At 43.5% G+C, this 21,636-nt stretch overlaps 1 protein-coding gene across 1 annotated transcript in view; it reads left to right on the top strand.

Annotated features, from left to right (window-relative positions):
- The window catches only part of LOC144600016 (ubiquitin carboxyl-terminal hydrolase 53-like), a 75,238-nt gene that overhangs the window by 37,803 nt on the left and 15,799 nt on the right, over window positions 1–21,636 (top strand). The window contains exons 7-13 of the mRNA XM_078411340.1: window positions 1,882–2,028; window positions 3,305–3,454; window positions 6,385–6,547; window positions 8,504–8,674; window positions 13,125–13,271; window positions 16,224–16,893; window positions 17,232–17,302. Coding sequence (XP_078267466.1) covers window positions 1,882–2,028; window positions 3,305–3,454; window positions 6,385–6,547; window positions 8,504–8,674; window positions 13,125–13,271; window positions 16,224–16,893; window positions 17,232–17,302 — 1,519 coding nt within the window. The remainder of the gene's footprint in view (window positions 1–1,881; window positions 2,029–3,304; window positions 3,455–6,384; window positions 6,548–8,503; window positions 8,675–13,124; window positions 13,272–16,223; window positions 16,894–17,231; window positions 17,303–21,636) is intronic.

Genomic DNA, 21,636 nt, shown 5'->3' with positions numbered 1-21,636 from the left:
GAGGAAGGGCACGACAAAGCCTGGCAAGTGATATGTGATACAGATGAGGGAGGTTTTAATAGGTCAGATGGTTGGACAATACCAGAGATGAAAAGACGAAAGGAGTAGTTTGGGTCAGTTCCTCTAATATACATACAGCCTCACTGCCAATGGAGGAGGCCCAGGATAGAAAGATCAGTATGGAAATGGGAAGAGTTAAAATGGTCAGCAACCGGAAGATCGAGTATGCCTTTGCAGACTGAGAACTATTGTTCAGCGAAACGGTTGCCATGTTCATGCTTGGTCTTGCCAATGTAAAGGAGGCCACATCGGGAGCATCCAGATGCAGTAGATGTGTTTAGTGGAGGTGCACGTGAACCTTTGTCTCACCTAGAATGATTGCTTGGGTCCCTGGATGGATGAGGAGGAGGAGTATAGGGACGGGTGTCGCGTCTCTTCCGATTGCAGGAGATGGTACTTGGGGAGGGGATGGTTTGGGTGGAAAGGGATGAGTGAACCACAGAGTTGCGGGGAGAAAGGTCTCCGTGGAAGGCGGAAAGGGGTGGGGATGTAAAGATATGACTAGTGATGGTATTACGTTGAAGGTGGCGTAATGTCGGTGAATGGTGTGTTACTAAGCATGGTGATTTGGATTTGCTGTAACTGTCATGTGGGCCATCCTGTGGTAATCCTCATCTAAGTGCTTTGGAGGAAAATCTGTCTGAGGCGACCATCAGGTGGTTGACAAATAACCCTTCCAAACCCGGCTGAGATATGTACTTGTCTGTACTTTATTCACTCAGAGGTGGTGCTCGTAGGATTTTGTCATTCGTTTCCCCCCCCCCCCCCCCTTATTGTCTTTGTCCTAAGGGTATGGAGTGGCAGAGATGGCTGGCCTGCTTTTCTTTTGCTGTCATTCAGGAGTGATACAGACAAAACAGCATGATTTTTTAAATGATGAGAGAACACTAATAATGTACTGAGGCAGAGCTCTAGTCAATTGAACCGATGCTGTGGTCTGAAGCACCAATTATGCATATGAGCACTATGATGATGCCAATCACTGAATTAGGCTCCTACAAAGATTATTGGCTCCATGGACTTCAAGGTTGTGATGACAGCACATAGTACTCTATCCTAAAAGTACACAGTCAGGTGATAATTTTTGAAAGAAGATGAAAATTGTTTCTCTATTCCATTGTGATTCTAATCGTATTACACAAATAGTGTACAGTACTCCCCCTTGCTTTTAAAGCATATCATTACACTGTCAACTTTTATAATGTTTTTGTTAAGGCAAGATATGATAGGAGGTGATGCAGATACATAATGGAAAATTTGTAAGAAATGAAATTTGGTAAGTATTATGGAAGTGTGTTATAGAAATATATGTTTCATATGTATGAAGCTAATTTTCTGCTGATAGTTATTTAACTCCTATATTCTTCTGGTAAAGTTCACCAAACCTGTTCAGATCCCAAGGGCTATTCTTTCTCAAAAGGACACAAAGTGCTGGAGTAACTCAGCAGGTCAGGCAGCATCTCTGGAGAACATGCATAGGTGATGTTTTGGGTCGAGACCCTTCAGAAAGCTTCTGAAGAAAGGTCTCGACCCGAGACGTCACCTATCCATTTTATCCGGAGATGCTGCCTGACCTGCTGAGTTACTCCAGTGTTTTACAAACACTTTGTGTCCTTTTATGTTTAACCAGCATCTGCAGTTCCTTCTTCGTTTTGGTTATTTCTTCATTTGTCCAAACATTGTTAGATTGTTCTAAATATGTTTTGCCAAAAAATTTTTTGTATATGTCAGTCTTGGCCAAAGTTTTTTTGAGTTTTGTCATTGTTTTGCATTGTTTATGTTGATATGTTTTAAGTTCTTTGATATTGTTTTTGCTTTCAGAGCAATTGTGGACAGAAGATAAAGATCAGACGTGTGTTAATGAATTGCCCAGAGATAGTCACCATTGGTTTGGTCTGGGACTCTGAGAATTCAGATCTCACATTGGATGTTATCAGATATTTGGCATTACAGCTCTACCTCCCTGGAGTGAGTCAGAAGAAACAGTTATTTAAAGTTAATAGTGAAAATAAAATCCAGTGTGTATTTGTGCAGTGGAATCCTATCCTGATGTAAAGTCTTAAAGTAATTGTATAAAGACAAGTTTGGTTGCTTTTACTTTTATTGTCAGTGCTCAGGATGGGCCGTTTAACAGGTGTTTGATAATGGGAACATCCATTCAAATTGTACAAACTAGCTGAAATTGAGTATCCTTGTAAAATCTTAATAGTTTCATCACAGTTTAAAACGTCACCTATTCCTTTACTCAATAGATGCTGTCTGACCTGAGTTACTCCAAAACATTTTGTCTATCTTTGGTATAAACTGGAATCTCATTTCTTTTATTCTATCTTCTCTTGATTGTTGTTAGCATTTTACAGCAGTTTCTGACCTTTGCAAAGGGTTTTGTTAAAGGCAGACGGGTGTCAAAACATAATCATCTGCACTTTAGCAATTCAAACAACTTCAAAGACCATCACCCACCTACCTTAGGAGAGCCTGTCACTGCAGCTTCCCACATCCCCAGACTTCAGCAGAAGCCAGCCACTTTATTCCTCTGTCACAATTAACTTGTGTAGTTATAACAGGCGCCGTTTACGTTACAGGGGTGGAGAGGGTTATGTTCCCTGAGGACCATCTGTATCATGATCTTTCATAGTACAAAGCCACATCATCAACAATGCACATGTTTAAAAAAATACAAGTTTAAAAAAAAGTTGACACATTCTGTAACAACATATTTTAATTCCGTATCTCAGATTTATTTTGATAATTTGTGAATTCCGTTAGATTGCCAGAACTGTTGTAACAAGGGGTCGCCTGTATATGAACTTTTTTTGCATCGTTTTTATCATTCATTATTTTGCATATTTTGACATACCTGGACCTGTAAACTAGAACTGGAAAGAAATGTCATGACATAGAAGTTTCCAGGCATATTTAAATGACAACCTCAGTTGCATTCGATTCCAGTTAAAACAAGGGCCTTTACTAGATTGCCTTTTTGTGTGTTACTTTGTATAAGGATTGCCATTATAAAATACTTTATTGTTGGAAGAAAGCAACTATTTAAGTAGTACATAGCCCTCTTGTAAGCATACTCCTGTAATTCTCTTCAAATTAATTTAATTTATACCCAGAAGGAAGTAGCTTCATTCTAAAAAGAATAGCAGAAACATCAATCTCCACTTTTAAAATTCAGTTAGAATTTTGAGAAGTGTGAAGAGACCCAGGCTCATTGGTAATACTGTATGTTCTTTTGAAGCTTTTTTTCAGAGCAACTGATGAACGGGCTAAAAGAAGTGAATTAGTCCTTGTTGGTATGGTATGCTACTCCAACAGACACTACTGTACATTTGCCTTTCATACCAAAAGTGCTAAGTGGATTTTCTTTGATGATGCCAATGTTAAAGAGGTGAGTTTAGTTTAAATCAGCAAGTATGCTCTGCTTTGGTCACAAACTTGTAAAACACAAGGAGATTCACTTGAGTGCAGAAGAAAAGTTTTAAAGAATACTAGACCAGTTGGGCCCATTCCTCGTTGGGTTCCCATTGTGACATGGGTAAATCGAGTTTGTTCTTTAAAATAACATAAACACAATTTCTGTTATTAATGAAAATGTAAATATTAGATCAAACTTTTTTTTAGAATAAAATTAATCTCAATAGAAATCGCAGGTGAGGGTTAGGGTTAGGCTTTTTTTAGAATAAAATTAATCACAATGAATATCATGGGTTAGGGTAGGGGTCAGACCTTTTTTTTAAAATAAAATAAATCTCCATGAAAATCGTGTTCTTTAAAATAACCTAAACACAATTTCACTTATTAATGAAAACGGAAGTATTAGATCAAATTTCTTGTTTTTAAAAATAAAATTAATCTCAATGAAAATCGAGGGGAAGGGTCAGGCTTTTTTTTAAATGAAATAAATTTCAATGAAAATCGCATCTGTTGTTTAAAATAACCTAAACACAATTTCAGTTATCAATTATCAATGAAAACGGAAGTATTAAATGAAAATTGACTTTTCCTCATTAAAATAACATAAATCCTAATGAAAATTGTGTTTTTTCTTGAAAATCGCTCTTTTTTTAAATAAACTTAATCTCAATGAAAATCGCGTTTTCCTTTAAAATAAATGCCATTTCTTTTTTAGAAATGAAAAAAATCTCAATAAAAATCGTGTTTTTCCTTTAAAATAAATAGTGTTTTTCTTTCAAATAAAATAAATCTGATCTAGAATGTTTTATGGTTGAAATCCTCTCTTGGCGATCCTCGATACTGTGCCCTCATTCAGCAGCAGCGTCAGCTCGACTACGACGGCAGTTGTTTTGAGCGGGCAGAAACCGCTCCCCCACTCCCCCCCTTCCACTGCCCACCCCCCACTCAATCCCTCCTCCCCCTCACTCCATCGCACCTCCTTTCCGCCCCCCACACACCCACTCCATCCCCCCTCCTTCCCTCTCCACTCACCCCTTCCCTCCCCACCACTCACCCACTCCATCTCCCCCACCCTCATAACCCACCTCCCCCCACTACGGTTTTGGCTGTAGTTCAGGAACAAACAAACGAGAGTTTTAGTATATAGATAGATAGATGATAACACTTTTATAGCTGGGTAAAAATGAACAATGTGGTGCTCTCTTTGGGAAGCTAACTGGTAAAATGATGGAACATAATTGATGGACAAGATATTTTATACCAAATCTGGAATTTTGTATAAAAGCTTAACTGGCTTAAAATACTATTTGAGCATGCCCCACATGAATAAGATAAATATGAAGAAATGCCGTGAGAAGACAGTATATTGTTGGAAGATAGAAATATTTAAGTATTACTAGAAAAGGGTGGACCCGTTGGACACAAACCTCTCCTGCATTGGTCTAGCACCCTCTCCATCCCCACTCCCTCCCCCCCACTCCCCCCTTTCCCTCCCCCACTCCCCCTTTCCCTCCCCCTCCACTCACCCACTCCGTCCCCCGTCAACCCCACATATCCCCCCTCCTCACCCACTCCATCCCCCCCTCACCCACTCCATCCCCCCTCCCCCTCACTCCATCCCCCCTCAATCCCCACCCCACCTTACACACTACATCCCCCCCTCAATCCCCCTAGAGGCGGTGACGGCTTGACGGCAACGGTCCTCTCATTCAACAGCAGCGGCTCGACGGCGATGGCCGTTGCTTTGAGCGGGAAGAAGCCCTGGCGGCCAACCAGTTGCAGTTGAATGGCAGTTGCCAACTAGGACGTGCCGGACTCCACGTGGGGAGAAGTGGTAGAGCCAATCAAATGGCGATCTCAAAATGGCAACCCTCCCCCAAATGCGCACGTGTGGATCTGGCGGCCATCTTACCGTTGTGACACAAGATGAGCACATAAGTATTAGATCAACAGGCCCCAACTGCGCAGTCGCAGTATTCTGGAGCACTCCTCATCAACCTTCTTTATTCTTCTCTAGGTAACCTTGGTCATCCAAAACTCTGCTGGCATATCTTAATATAAATCTAGTCCCACAAATTTGTAGCCAAGCAAGGGTATCGGCACTCCCATAGTTTGGCCTTTTCATTAATCTTGAATTTAGAAAACCAGCCCTACCATGAACGATCATGTTTCCACTGTTTAGACTCCTAAGCTATAGATATTTCTCCCTAAACAATTCAATTTTTAAATTCTCTTGCCTCCAAAATGAAACTGTTTAAAAATTGCTGTATTGACTGTCTTGGTTGTTAAAAAGATAATAGGTTATTAAAAAGATAATACGTATTTAGTTAAACGATGCACAAGAACATGGAAACTTTTCATTTCAGGTGGATGAATTTTCATCAGAATCATTCTTTGTTATATAGTATCGTCAGTGAATGTGTCTTTTTAAAATGGGCATTCAGCTCTCGCATACTTATACTGAGTTTGTTTTTCCCCCTTCCTGCCCACCAATGTGCCCAATGCAGTGGCTTACTGTTTGTGACCCGTGCTAATAACCCTTAGTGTTTATAAAAAGAGCAACACGTGACTAATTGTGTATTTGTTAAATAGACTAACATTTGAAATCTTTCTTTCAAACTTCAAGCACACTAACCTATCTAACCTACATAGAGTGCCACAGAATTCTCGTAGGAATAGGCTTTAAATGTTTTAAATCTATTATTGCAATGATAATATGCAGGCTACAAAAATATCAGATGTTCACAAGAATTTAGAAATAATAATGTTATATTAATTAAAATAATAATGGGGGAAAACAACTGTCAGTTTTCATACTTACAAAGTCTACTTAAAGGCAATATTCTATTGTCCATTTTGTAAACCGCCCAGTTACGCGACTATTGAACTAAAATATATTGGCAGGTTGGATCAAAGTGGAAAGATGTGGTCTCCAAGTGTATTCGAGGTCATTTCCAGCCTTTGCTGCTGTTTTATGCTAATCCCTACGGCATGCCAGTCAGCACAGAAGATGCGCCTAGACAAGTGTTTCAACCTGTTCATTGTAAAATGGATGGAGAGGATTCAGGTGAGTTTTACAGTTCCAAATAAAGACCTTGAATTTGAACATGTGGCAGATGTCAATTATTCTAACAGGACTATATACAATTATCAGAGTTTGTCATTGTTGCAACTAAATCTATAACTGTTTTCATCATTGAACTGTATTTTTAAGTTGAGATGAAGGGTCTTGGTAGGACACATCAACTGTCCATTTTCTTCTACAAATACTGGTATATTACTGTGTACTTGACTGGTAGCAATCTTGCTTCTGAGGTAAGGGATTGTTGATTCACTTCAAAATTACAAGCACTCCTGGATTCAGTGTGAACAGATTGATCTTTCTATAGAATGTTACTTGGGATTTCAAAAGTCATCTAGAATCTGAAACTTTCTTCTTTTAGACCTTTAAGTATAGGATCTGTGAAAAGAAAGCTTATATGGTTATTGTTCTTGCATGTTGATGCATTGTGGATCAAAATATTGTGCATTTCTATCAGATTTGATATAGAACAACCTCTCTGTCTTCTGTTTCTGTTTTCTACTGCACAACCGCTGGGCTATCTTGTGCAGGTTTCGCTCGCGTGGGTACTGGTTATTTTGATTTTTATGTGGGCAAGGTTGGTGAGATGATCCATGTCCGTTGTCGAGCTGTGACTTGAAGAGTGACAATGTTGGTGCACATCTGGTGGTGTTGGGAAGGATGTTCCACTCTGGGATAGTCCATGGATATAGTGACTGTCGGTAGCTATTTTTGTTTGCTCTAATTCTAGTACAAATGAAGTGACCTGAGGACTGTCTTGTAAATTTCTGGTATTGGATTGAATACAGTGAGATATGTTACTGGGGATGATGCCGTGAGTCTCTTTGTACATAAGCGGGCTTTTGTAGACATTTGTAGCTGCTACCTAGTTATAATTATTAATACTCAATTATTACTCGTTAATACTCAATCAAGTGGAACAGCTGAAATTGAATCTGAACTTATTACAGTCTGGAATGTTTGGTGTTTAGTGTTCTGTGCATCGTCAACTTCCACACGTTTAGTTAGAATTGAACAAAAGAAGAAAAAGCAGAACTACGTCTATTCATCTGGTTATACAGCACCTGTGGGAAGAGAAATTGAATGTAACTGATTTGATTTGTAGCTATTTTTTGAGAAGAGTGAAATAATATTGTTGCCTCTTTCTGCAATTGCAGCTTGGTCAGCTGGGCATTTCCACTATTTTCTGTTGCTGTTTAAAAAAAAAACTATGGGACTACTTTCAAAAGTAATTTTCTTTTTCCTACTCGCTGTGCCCAAAACTGAACACAATACTCTAAATTTGGCCTCACCAATGTCTTGTAATACTGCAACATGACCTCCCAACTGCTATACTCAATACTCTGACTGATGAAGACCAAACTACCGAAAGCCTTTTTGACCACCCTATCTACCCGTGACACCACTTTCAAGAAACCATGTACCTACACTCCTAGATCCTGCTGTTCTACAACACTCCCCAGAGCCCTATCGTTCACTGTGTAGGTCCTGCCCATGTTGGACTTTCCAAAATGCAACACCTCACATTTCTCTGTATTCCATCAACCATTCCTCAACCCACCTGGCTTACCGATCAAGATCCTGCTGCAATGTTTGACAATCAGCTTTACTATCTACAATGCCACCCACTTTTGTGTCACTCATTTTTTTAATGTGAAAGAGGTCTACAGATAAGGTTCAAATCCTACATCCATTTTAGACAATTGTTCTCCCTGAAATGAAAACCAGAATTCTATTCCATGATAAAGAGCTCTTGTTTACTGTTTTTGACTTGAAAGTGTGTATCTGTTGCTGATTGGTTTCCAAAAATAATTTCTTTCATTTTCGTGTACATGGTTATTTAAATTTCCACATTTGGAAACATTAAACTATCAGTTGGACCTTATAATCTGATGATCACCTTTGGAATCCAACATCATCTTTGCATATTTTATGAAACAGAAAAAGAAATGCAGATTCCTGCAACCAGAGTATCTGACTACGAGAAGGAGAACGGAGCTGAAGGACATTCATCAAAAGTTAAGGGCCCGAAACTACCTCCAAAACAACCATCTAATGCGAAAGGTGGTTTCCAAAGAGGTTACATTCAAGATAGCAGAGGTCGAGGTCTGAGTAAGTATTTTATTATCTTGATTTTTATAGCTCTGAAATTTCAGGACCTTAAAGCAAGCTTTTTTTGTAGCATCTCCAGTTAATTTTTGGGCATGTTGCTGAATGGAAACTAATGATTATTATTAAGAGTTTGTATTTTACAACTGGTTTACTTTTCTTGATCTTGAGGTATTTCAATAGTAGTTTAAATTCAATATGCAAGTGTTTCACCTGCCTTTTCCATTAATCGGCTATAACTGGAACGTAGAAACAGGCTGTGAAATGTCCTGCAGGAGGTGAATATCTGGCATGCCAATGTTAATCCCTGATGATTTGCAGCTTGTTACTTTGCATCCATTTCATTCATACTCCAAAACCTTCTCTATCATTGTGGGGACTTCAACAAGGCTAGTTTGAAGATGATGTTTCTGAATTACCATCAACAATATAGCAAAGAGACAATTCGGGACTAAACTGACAGCTCAGAGGTGACCCTGCACTTGTGACATGGTTTGCATGCTTTCACTTCCTAACAGTAAAACTCAGCAGCTCAACAAACAACAGTGCTTCACTCCCGAATGAACTCAATGCCTTCCATACTTTCACGAGCTCCAAAGACCCTGAGAACACGGTCTCCGAATCTGACACCAGAAGATCCTTTCGTGGGTGAACCCTTAAAGTGCCCAGCTCTGATGGAGTACCTAACCATGTTCTCAAAACCTGGCTGGAGTTTTCGGGACATCTTCAATCCCTCATTACTACAATCCAAGGTTCCCACCTGGTTTGCAAGGACATACTTAACACTGATGACCAAGAAGAGGAAGATGACGTTGCACCAACTACAGTCTGGTGGCACTCTCATCTATTGTGATAAAGTGTTTTGAGAGGTTGGGCATGATGCAAGTCAACTCCTACTTCAGTATTAACCTGGAACCACTTCAATTTGCCTACTGTCACCACAGATTAACAGCTGATGTGATCTTGCTGGACTCCACTCTGTGCTAGACCCATTGGACAACAGGGAAATGTATGTCAGGCTGTTGTTCATTGACTTCAGCTTGGCAGTCAACACCATCATTCCTTATAAACCCATCATAAGACATGGGGAACTGGGTCGCCACTCCTAGCTTGGATGCTGTAGAATCGATATGGGTAGAACTGCGAAATAGCCAAGGGCAGAAAACGCATGTTAGAGTTGTATACAGACCTTCAAACAGCAATAGGGAGGTTTGGGATAGCATCAAGCAGGAAAGTATGGGTGCATGTAGCAAAGGTACAGCAGTTATCATGGGTAAATTTAATCTACAAATAGATTGCGCCAACCAAATTGGTAGCAGCGCTGAGGAGGAGGAGGATTTCCTTGAATGTATACGGGGTGGTTTTTTAAACAAACATGTAGAAGAACCGACTAGAGGACAGGCCATCCAAGACTGGGTATTGTGTAATACGATATGATAAAACTTTATTCATCCTCGGCGAGAAATTATTCATCCCCGGAGTGAAATTGGTCTGCCAATAGCCACAACACACAAGGTACACGAAAACTTGAAACTAAAAGTGAAAAAAAAAGAAAACGACAAGCGACTGTTGGCTGACTGCCATGTGCACAGCGCCTTCACCAGAACAAATGAACAGACGAGGGAATCAAGGATAGTGTTAAATCCAAGGAAGAGGCATATAAATTGGCCAGAGGGAACAGCACACCGGAGGCCTGGAAGAAATTTAGAACTCAACAGGAGGGGGGAAGAAAGAGCATGAAAGAAAGCTTGTGTGGAATATAAAAACTGACTGTAAAAGCTTCTTTAGATATGTAAAAAGGAAAAGATTAGTGAAGTTCCCTTGCAGTCAGAGACGAGTGAATTTATAATGGGGAAGCAAGGAAATGGCAGAACAGTTAAACGAGTGCTTTGGTTCTGTCTTCACTAAGTAATTTAATTATTAATTCAAATCGTTGAAAACGTTATCGACGCAGTGGTGCTGGTTTCCGACGGGCACGGTGATGGACGCACCACACTTCTCTGTCCTCCATACAGCTGGCAAGCTCCTCTTTTGACTCTACATATGCATCTTCCGTCAACGTCTTCAGCATCGCCTTCTTTGGTCGTCCCGGGTTCCGTCTTCCATGGGTGGGTTCCCACAGCACAATCTTGTTTGCTGGTATTTCTGGATGGCGGTGGCAATGACCAGCGAGCCTCATCCTTCTCGACCTGATCTTCTCGGTCAGAGGTGGAATCTCCCCATAGAGCTGGGCGTTGGTGGTGTGGTCCCTCCAACTGACATTTTGAACTTTTCTGAGCATTTGGGTGTAGATACCATCTACAAACTTGGACAGTGCTTGAGTGAGAATCCATGCCTCACACCCATACCATAATATTATCTCTACAGTTGCCTGGAAGAATCTCAGTTTGAGACCCTTCGACATCCGAGACGTCCAGATTTCCCCCATGTTATTCAGGGCTTTCCATGCCAGCGTTTTCTGGACCTTGACGTCATTCTCCGAGCTCTGCATCCTCACTCCCAGATACTTGAGGTCCACTTTCTTGAGAGATCCACCGTCACTGGTCTTAAGAAGCTCATGGTCACCACCGTTGTACGCCTTGTACTCTGTCTTCTTGGCAGTGAGGTGGAGGCCCACTTTCTTGCACTCCGTCATGACCCTGCAGAGCAGCTCTTGTGCCTCCCCAATTTGGTCTGACAGCAGGACGATGTCATCAGCGAAGTCGAGGTCTGACAAGTTGACTGACCCGATTCTTCTCGAACGCCTTGGGGTGATTGTGAAGCCGAGGTCCTTGTGTTCCTTGAGCGCCTGCCTGTGTTTGTGCCTTCACTAAGGAAGACACAACAATCTCCCAGAAATACTAGGGGACTGAGGATCTAGTGGGAGGGAGGAACTGAAGGGAATCCACATTAGTCAGAAAATCGTGTTAGGTAAACTGTTGGGACTGAAGGCAGATAAATCCCCAGGGCCTGATGGTCTGCATCCCAGAGTACTCAGGGAGGTGGCCCTAGAAATCAAGGATGTATTTGTGATCATTTTCCAATGTTCTCTCGACTCTGGATCAGTTCTTGTGGACTGGAGGGTAGCCAATGTAACTCCACTTTTTAAGAAAGGAGGGAGAGAGAAAATGGGGAATTATGGACCAGTTAGCCTTACATTGGTAGTGGGGAAGATGCTAGAGTAGAATATTAAAGATGTTATTGCAGTGCATTTTTCACCCAGAGAGTTGTGAATCTGTGGAATTCTCTGCCACAGAAGGCAGTGGAGGCCAATTCACTGGATGTTTTCAAGAGAGAGTTAGATTTAGCACGTGGGGCTAAAGGAATCGGGATATGTGGAAAAAGCAGGAAAGGGCTACTGATTTAAGATGATCAGCCATGATCATATTGAATGGCGGTGCTGACTCCAAGGGCAGCATGGCCTACTCCTGCACTTATTTTTTATGTTTCTATCTTGCATCTCTACTTCCTCATCGACTGACTGTAATCAGTACAGTTTGGCAACACCACCTCCAACTTGTTGACCATCGGCATATGGGCACCTCGATGTCATGTGCTCAGTTCCCTGCTCTGCTCTATCTCTACCCATGTCTGTAAAGCTATCTTTAAGTTTGCCATTTTTGGACAAATAACAGGTAATGACAAGTTGGGGTTCAGGAGAGAAAGCAGCAGACTGGTTGAGTGGTGCAAAAGCAATCTTTCAACATTAGCAAGACTAAGAAACTGATTGTTAAATTCAAGAAGTGAAAGCCGAGAGTCAAGAAGTGAAAGCCGAGATCACAGAGTCATTGGTGGGACGGCGGTTGATAGAGTCAACAACTTCAAATTCTTGGGGGTGCACAACTCTGATCTGACCTGGACCCAGCACATTGATGTGTTCACAAAAAAATCTCATCAGTGCCTCTACTTAGATATTAGTGGTCATTCAGCATGTTGCAGGTATTCTATTTCCATAGGTGCACAGTGAAGAGCAAACTGGTTGCATCGTGATCCGGTTCAGAGATTTGATTGCTCAAGAATGAAGGTGGCTGCAAAGAGTGTTGTGCAAAAGAATTTCACTTTGCTATGCATGATAATAAAAGAACCATTGACCTCCCTACCTCAAGAAGGCAGGAGTTGCAAATGTGAATTATTTTTTTGTGATTATATAAGTGGCACACAGTTATTTCCTTTGGTGTGCTTAATTCTGTTTTATATTGTCCCTTCTCAATCCGTCGTAATAATGCCAAAATCAGGAGGTTATGTATCATACATCCTGATACTTAAAATGTCGTTGAGTATGTTTGTTGGTCAGCAGGTTAGAACATTGTAAGCTCATTAACCAGAAAACTTAAGGGCAGGAGCTTTTCTACTTTAATCCTTGTAACTTGAGACAATAGTTTGTGATGTAAGAAGGAATAATTATACGGTCTCTTTTCCTTTTGGGTGAAAGCTCATGAAGCACACTGCATTGAACATCTTTTGTTTTGAACAGTTAAAATGTTTCCTGACGATACACCATTTTGGCCATGGGACCGTTCAAAGGAGCATGCCCAAAAGCCACAGAATGGACGGAACCCTCCACATACCCAGAAAAAAGAAAATGATAAACCAACAAGAAATGACAATGGCAAGCAAAGAGGTCAGTGCCTTTCTTTAACTCAAGGATTCAAAACTCTAAATCTGTTTGTTTTTGTTATTCCATTCTTTGTTTTTGCAAAATAAAGACACATTGCTAGAGTAATTTCAGTGGGTCAGGCAACATCTCTGGAGAACATGCATTGGTGACATTTCGGGTTGGGTATGTCTGTGTGTGAATATGTGTATGTATTACATTTTAAAAAAAAATAAAATTCAAAAACAGGCAATGGATAATTGAGAAACAAGAAACTGCAGGTGCTGGAGTCCTGAACTGGAGAATTTTGGCGGGTCAGGCAACATCACTGGAGAGAATGAGTGGATGACATTTTTGATCAGGACCCTTGTTCAGTTGATGGAGTAGTTAGGAGAAAGCTGGAAAAGAGGTGGTGGTGGGGCAATGTCTGGCAAGTAATGGGTGAATGCAGTGGAGGGGAGGGGGAGAATTGGCAGATAGGTGGTAATAGTGATAAAGGTAAGAGTATGGCAGTTGGAGGAGGAGCGCGTGAATCTGTGTCTCACCTGGAAGGACTGCTGGGATCCCTGAACAGAAGTGTGAAAGGAGTTGTCGGGACTGGTATTACATCACCTGCAGTTGCCGGGGAAAGTAACTGGGGAAGGGGTGTTTCAGGTGGAAAGAGATGAGTGAACCAAGGCGTTACAGAGAGAGAGTTCGCTATGAAAAGAGAAAGGGGCTGGGGACGGGGAAATGTAATTGATGGGTGATTGATTTGTATTAACTGCAGTGAACCAAGTACACACTTGTATACAGTAGTTGCCACAGCAGATCACTTAATCAGAAAATACTAAACAACATATCAAAAGACTTTAAATTGTATTTTAGCATATGGTGTAACAAGATTATTGTTAAAAGCCAAATGCAGAGGCATATTCCCCATTTTTAAAAAATAAATTAAGATGCTAAATAAACTGGTTTTTTTTTTTACACAACTGTATAAATGCTACTTGTACATATGAGAAACTATTTTATTAAAATGGGAATGGACAGTTCTATCTAAATGTGAGGAGTTTGCAGGTTATCCTTGTTGATTTCCTGGTATTCTGGTTTCAGCCTAAGCGGTGACATTTTCGCTTACCACTAGATGCAGCAACCCCACTATTGGTCCAGTGGACTGGAGCAATCAATGGAGCAGCAAACACCTATACAGCCCTCCCATCATTTAACCAGAGAAATGAGAGAGTGGTGGTTGGGGGGAAGGGGGACAGTGGGGGTCAGGGAAGAGGGGAGAGTGGGGATGAGGGGGAGGTTGGGAGGAGCAGAGAGTAGGGGTGGGAGGGAGAGTGGGTCTGGGGAGGGGACAGCGGGGGAGGGGGTGGTGGTGGGGGGAAGAGGGTGGGGGGAAGGGGACAGTGAGGGTCAGGGAAGAAGAGGGAGGGAAAGGGGGGGGGGGACAGTGAGAGTGGATGGGGTGGAGGAAGGTGGGGGGAGGAGAGGGAGGGTGGGGGGAGGAGAGAGGGTAGGGGAGGAGAGAGGGTGTGGGGGAGGAGAGAGGGGGTGTGGGGGAGGAGAGAGGGGGTGTGGGGGAAGGGGGGTGGTGGGGGGAAGAGGGGTGGTGGGGGGAAGAGGGGGGTTGGGGGAAGGGGACAGTGGGGGTCAGTGGAGAGCAGGGTGGGGAAGAGGGGAGAGTGGGGGTTGGGGGAGGGGGGACAGAGAATGGGGGTGGGGCGAGTGGGTGGGAGGGGGGAGGATGGGTGGAGGAGAGTGAGAGGGGCTGGGGGAGGAGAGAAGGGGGGTGGGAAGGGTGGGGGAGGAGAGGGGGGGAAAGGGGGTGGGGGAGAGAAGGGTGGGCTGGGGAGGAGAGTGGGGGAAAGGGGGGTGGTGAGGAATGGGGTGGGAGGGAGAGTGGGATTGGGGAGGAGGGCAAGGTGGGGTGGGGAGGAGGGAAGAGTGGGGGTAGGGAGGAGGAGGGGTGGGGGAAGGGGACAGCAGGGGTGGGGGGATGAGAAAGTGAGTGGGGGGGAAGGGGGACAGTGAAGATGGGAGAGTTGGGGGTAGGGAGGGGGGGATAAGGGGGATTGTGTAGGGGGATGAGGGTGCTACACCAATACAGGAGAGGCTTTGGGTCCAGGGCTCCTCAGTCACACCCTCTCCCCTTCCCTGTACCCCTCTACGAGGAACGGGCCCACTTGGTCTAGTATATATTACTAAAAATCTCTTGTATGTTTGTATATATATTTGTCTGTTCCCCAAATACAGCCAAAACGGTACACGAAAGCGCAACAATTTTAGGCTTTACCATTGTCCTGAGGTGTACCAATAGCAAGTTTCGTTCAAATTGGTGTTGTATTTTAAAAGTTTTTGACGTTTTAAACTTTAAAAAAATCACCTTTCCACTTGCCCTGCCCGTCAGCCGCATTCGACGTCACAGCGGACCCGCCCGAGTGACGGGAGTAGCGGGCAATGAGGGGGGTGGTGCCCAAGATGGCAGCTGGGGGCGGGACCCGTCCGAGTGACGGGAGTGGTGGCCAATGAAGGGGGGGTGAGGAGGGCCCTCTTGCTGCTGGCTGCAGCGATGGCCGCCAGGGCCGGGGTGAGTGGCTCCCTCTCCCCTTTCCTCTCCCCCCTCGCCCGCCCCGGGAGAGTTTGAAGGGGGGATGGAGTGGGTGAGTGATGTCAGTTGGGGGAGGGTTGCAGAGGTTTGCAGGAGAGGTTTGCACGGAGGGTTGCCGGGCCCACAGGATAGATTTGGACCCAATGGGTCCTTGCCCGTCTAGTAGCCTAAATAATTAAAATTAAAAGTGGTACTATTTAACCAACATTATTTCAGGTAGGGGGGGTTTGGAATGTTTGCCACAGGCTTTTGGTTGCACCGCATTAATTTTGGAAAAAAATGATATAACAAAGATGTCGGGATCCATACTTAGTCACAAACATGGCTTTTCAATATTGTGAACCAATATATTTATTTGCTTACATTGTGATTATTTTCTTTAGAGGAGAGATCGTCAAAATCTGGGACACCACATCTTGGCAACGGCACAAGGCATTTTTGGGATCAGCACGTATACAGTGGTCAAGGAAAAGGACATTTAAGCGAAGGTGGAACTACTCCGCACATCAGGGCAACACCAGATTCAGTTCCGCATAAAAATAAAAACAGTAGTTTTACTGGATATGATACTGATAGTAGCCAAGAATCAAGGGACAAAGGCATTGGTAGAAGTAGAAATAAGGGTAAGGTATGGAAACCTTCACGGGAAACACTGAACGTGGATAGTATTTTTGAAGAAGGGAGCAAGAGACAAAACAGTCCAAAGCACAAATCAAATGCTGCTCAGCAGGTGCTACTTAGCAAAGGACAGAATCCTAGTGATTTATTGAATGAGAAACGAAAGCACAAAGGGTTAATGACAATATATGAAGATGAATGCAAACAGGGAAATGGAAGTTCTTCATTAGAAGTTGATGGAAAAACAAATCCAGAAAATGAAAACAAACGTGAAAACTTAAAAATCTATAGCTCTGGTTATCGGGGTCAGAAAATGGAATCTGGTCATGAAAGCAGCCGTTTGTGCAATAATATCTCCACTAACCCTGACTCTCAAAGTGTGGAGATGTTCAGTGGAAAGCACATGAAGAATAACCAAGATGCACTTTCCAACAGGTATTAATTGTTTTTTCAAATTGATCTTATGTTATAAGTTTCAAGTATAACGTAAATGCAGTAGAAAAATTGTAGTTTATCTTTTTTTTTCATTTTGTGCCATTTCCTATACAGGATCATTTTCCATTGTAAAATAATGGGGCAAATCACTGGTTACCTGTGCCCCAACGTGGTGTAGTATTGGGTGCATTTGAGTATATTATAAATTTGCATGGTGTAGATTAAAGTCAAAGCATCAAATTAATTTAAATTATTGTCTGGTGATTGTCAAATTTCAGATTGTTGAATGAATAACTTAATATAACTTGTATCTCAATCTTCTATGTTATGTATTATAGGAATCCAATAACATCAATCAAAACTGACAGAAGTGTTAATCTGCCCATTAATAGGTTTCCAGATAACGAAGGTAAGGTTTATTATCAATTGGTATGGCACATGTTAATGTTATAGAATTTGCAACCATCAGCTTTAGTGCAACAACATTACTATAAGTTGTAAAGCCCCTATGAGATGGGGCTCAAGTCAAGTCAAGTCAAGTCAAATTTATTTGTCACATACACATACACGATGTGCAGTGAAATGAAAGTGGCAATGCCTGCGGGTTGTGCACAAAAAGAATTAGTTACAGCATATAAATAAAGTTAATAAGTTACTATTAGTGTCGACAAAAATTTAGTCTCTGGGGTTATAAAAGTTGACAGTCCTGATGGCCTGTGGGAAGAAGCTCCGTCTCATCCTCTCCGTTTTCACAGCGTGACAGCGGAGGCGTTTGCCTGATCGTAGCATCTGGAACAGTCCGTTACTGGGGTGGCAGGGGTCCCTCATGATCTTACTTGCTCTGGATCTGCACCTCCTGATGTATAGGTCCTGCAGGGGGATGAGTGTAGTTCCCATGGTGCGTTCTGCCGAACGCACTACTCTCTGCAGGGCCATCCTGCCCTGGGCAGAGCTGTTCCCAAACCAGACTGTAATGTTGCCGGACAGGATGCTCTCTACAGCCCCAGAGTAGAAGCAATGAAGGATCTTCAGAGACACTCTGAATTTCCTCAATTGTCTAAGGTGGTAAAGGCGCTGCTTAGCCTTACCCACCAGTGCGGTAATGTGCGTTGCCCACGTCAGATCCTCTGCAATGCGGACTCGCAAGTATTTAAAACTGCTCACCCTATCCACAATCGACCCATTTATCTCCAGTGGCGTGTACGTCCTTGGATGTTTAGCCCTTCTGATGTCCACAATCAGCTCCTTTGTTTTAGTGACATTCAAGAGGAGGCTATTGTCCTGACATCAGAGTGCCAGATCAGCCACCTCCTCCCGGTAGGCCTTCTCATCGTTGTTGGAGATCCGGCCCACCACCACAGTGTCATCAGCAAACTTGATGATGGAGTTTGAGCTGAACCTGGCCCCACAGTCATGTGTGTACAGGGAGTACAGTAGGGGGCTAAGGACGCAGCCCTGGGGGGATCCTATGTTCAGGGTGAGGGAGCTAGATGTGTGTTCCCCCATCCTGACCACTTGGGGCCTGGCAGTGAGAAAGTCCAGGACCCAGGCACACAGAGGGGTGCTAAGCCCCAGTTCCAGCAGCTTCTCAACCAGTCTGCTGGGGACTATTGTGTTGAATGCTGAACTAAAGTCAATGAACAGCATCCTCACATAGCCCCCCTGGCTGTCCAGATGAGAGAGAGCGGTGTGTAGAACCTGGGAGACCGCATCATCCGTGGACCTGTTCGGACGGTATGCGAACTGTAGTGGGTCCATGTTGCGAGGAAGGAGGGCGCAGATGTGCTTCTTGACTAGCCTCTCAAAGCATTTCATGACAACCGAGGTGAGAGCCACCGGTCGGTAGTCATTTAAACACGCTGGAGAGGCATTCTTTGGCACCGGTACAATGATGGATCTTTTGAAGCATGCAGGGACCACGGACTTTGCCAAGGAGAGGTTGAATATTGTGAACACTGGAGCAAGCTGAGTAGCACAAGACTTTAGTACTCGCCCAGATATACCATCTGGGCCTCCAGCTTTCCTCATGTTCACACGCGTCAGAGCCCACCTCACCTCATGCTCGGACACCGAGAATGTGTGCACATCCCCGGCGGTGGATCCCCCTCCAGCCTCGCTAGCCAGCGCCCCTTCGGTGCTGTTTTTAGACGGCGAGCTGGTGGTGTTACCCGTCTCAAACCATGCATAAAAAGAGTTCAGGTCATCAGCTAAGGAGGAGCCGGCACTTCCGGTTGAGGGGGTGCTGGACCTGTATTTATAGTCCGTAGCCCTTGCCAAAGGCGCCTGGTGTCCTGCTGCTCCATCTGTGACTCCATCTTGTCCCGGTACCTCCTTTTTGCATCCTTCACTGCCCTTCGCAGTCGGTAGGACTCTCCCTTGTAGTCGTCCATGTTGCCGGATGCCAGGCCGGAGTTGTAAGCAGCGGTGCGAGCATTCAAGGCCACGCGAATAGACCTGTCCACCCAGGGATTTTGGTTAGGGAAGATACTGACCCTTACAGTGGGGATGATGGTATCGGCTATTGTGGCAATGAAGTCCGTAACCGCTTCCGCAAACTCATTTACGTCTCTGGAACTTGCTTGGAACATGTTCCAGTCGACTTCGCTCAGTGCATCCTGCTGCATGGCCTCTGAATGGTCAGCCCACCGCTTTACGTCCCTCGTCATTGTCGCTTCCCGTACTATCCGTTGTTTGTATTCCGACAGCAGGAAAATGGCAGCGTGGTCAGATTTTCCAAAAGGAGGGAGAGAAACGGCCTTGTAGCCTTTCCTGAACGGCGTGTAGCAGTGGTCCAAAGTTCTTTCCCCCCTGGTGACACACGTGATGTGTTGGTAGAAGTTGGGCATGACCTTTTTGAGATTTCCCCTATTGAAGTCTCCAGCCACCAGCACAGCCGCATCAGGGTTCTTGTTTTGGTGTTGACACAGCACATCGTGTAGGGTCGACAGTGCCACGTCGGTGTCCGCATGCGGTGGGATATAGACGGCTGTGATGATCACCGAGCTGAACTCCCGGGGTAGGTAGAATGGTCGGCATGAGATAGTTAGATGTTCCAGGTCCGGCGAGCAGGAACGAGAAAGCGTCTTAATATTTCCAGGATTACACCAGTTATTATTGGTCAAGAAGCAGACTCCTCCGCCCTTGGATTTCCCGGATTCTTCCGTTCTGTCTGCCCGGAAAACAGTGAAGGACTCGGATGGGCAGATCACCTGGTCAGGCACCAGCGAGGTCAGCCATGTTTCGGTCAGACAAAGGATGTTACAGTTCTTTATGTCCCTCTGGAATCTGATCCTTGCCCTCAGGTCATCCAGCTTGTTCTCCAGGGACTGGACATTGGCCAGAAGTATGCTGGGCAGAGGTGGACGTAAGGCTTGGGTTCTCAGCCTGTTCCGAATCCCCCCTCGCTTCCTTCGGTGTTTTTTCCGACTTTCCCACTGACCTGCGTTCCCACTGCTGCTGCCGCGGTGCGCTCCTTTGATGATCTCTATCGGTATATCGGTGAGTAGTTTTCTGTTTAATAGTGCTCCGGTAGCGCTCGAGTTTAATTTTACGAGCGCTTCCCAGTCGTACATTGGTTAATGCTAAGTGCTAGCACACGCTAGAGCACTTAGGGATAATTTTAAAGTAAACATACCAGTTTAAAACGCACAGTTCCCGCAGAGCTACCACGACGGCGACTGGACTGGACCGCGCCATCATATAAGCAGTTTTGAAAAATGGCATGTGAAATTTCACATATACGAGTTCTCAAAATTCTCTGCAACATTATGGAGAAATGTTTAAGTTTGCTAGTGTTATTGGATTTAATTCTGAAGGATAGAATGCATAATAAAAATTATCTGCATTGTATGCCTTTTCAATACTCATTCCACTATATTGATCTTAATATAATTTTCAGTCAGTCTTGGCATCATGTTTGGCACAGATATGGGCCGAAGGGCCTTAATGTTCCATGTTCTATTTTTCAACTTCTGCATTGGTTTTATTTCAAAACCTAAGTTCTCCATGGTTTTCAATAAGACCACGATTTTCCAAAGAAAAAGGCACTCTTTTACATTAAATTATTTTTCTCATGGGTGGAATAGATGGGGTAGATGCAGAGTCCTTTTGCCAGAGTAAGAGAATAAGAGCATGCGTTTAAGGTAAGAGGGGAAAGATTTAATCGTAATCTGAGGGGCAACGTTTTCTCACAGAGGGTGATGGTTTTCTGGAATAAACTGCCAGTGGAGCTAGTTGATGCAGAAACTGAAACAACTTTAAAAATACATTTGGATGGGTACATTGATAGGAAAGGTTTAGAGTGATATGTGTCAAACGCGAGCTGCCGGGACTAGTGTAGATGGGGCAACTTGGTCGGTGTGGGCAATCTCGGCCGAAAGGCCTGCTTCCATGCTGTATGACTCTCTGGTTCTATTCTCAGTATACAGTCTATGGCTGGCAGTGAGTTTTTACTTAATGCTGCATCATATGCACTGGGAATTAACGATAATTATTTGCAACATTAGAATTATTGCACCTTTACAATGATTTCTAAGCTGAACCTAACTTCAAATTTATTTGCATTTATTTTTTCTAATTATGATCATCAGACATAGGATCAGAATTAGGCAATTCAGCCCATTGAATCTGCCCTGCCATTCCATCATGGCTGATCTATTTTTCCTTCTCAATCTTCTTGTCCTGCTTTCTCCCTGTAATCTTTGACACACCTACTAATCAAGAACCTATCAATCTCCACTTTAA

This window comes from Rhinoraja longicauda, chromosome 1 (genome assembly GCF_053455715.1).
Source record: "Rhinoraja longicauda isolate Sanriku21f chromosome 1, sRhiLon1.1, whole genome shotgun sequence".
Classification (NCBI taxonomy): domain Eukaryota; kingdom Metazoa; phylum Chordata; class Chondrichthyes; order Rajiformes; family Arhynchobatidae; genus Rhinoraja; species Rhinoraja longicauda.
This window is presented reverse-complemented; position numbering and strand designations above follow the sequence as displayed.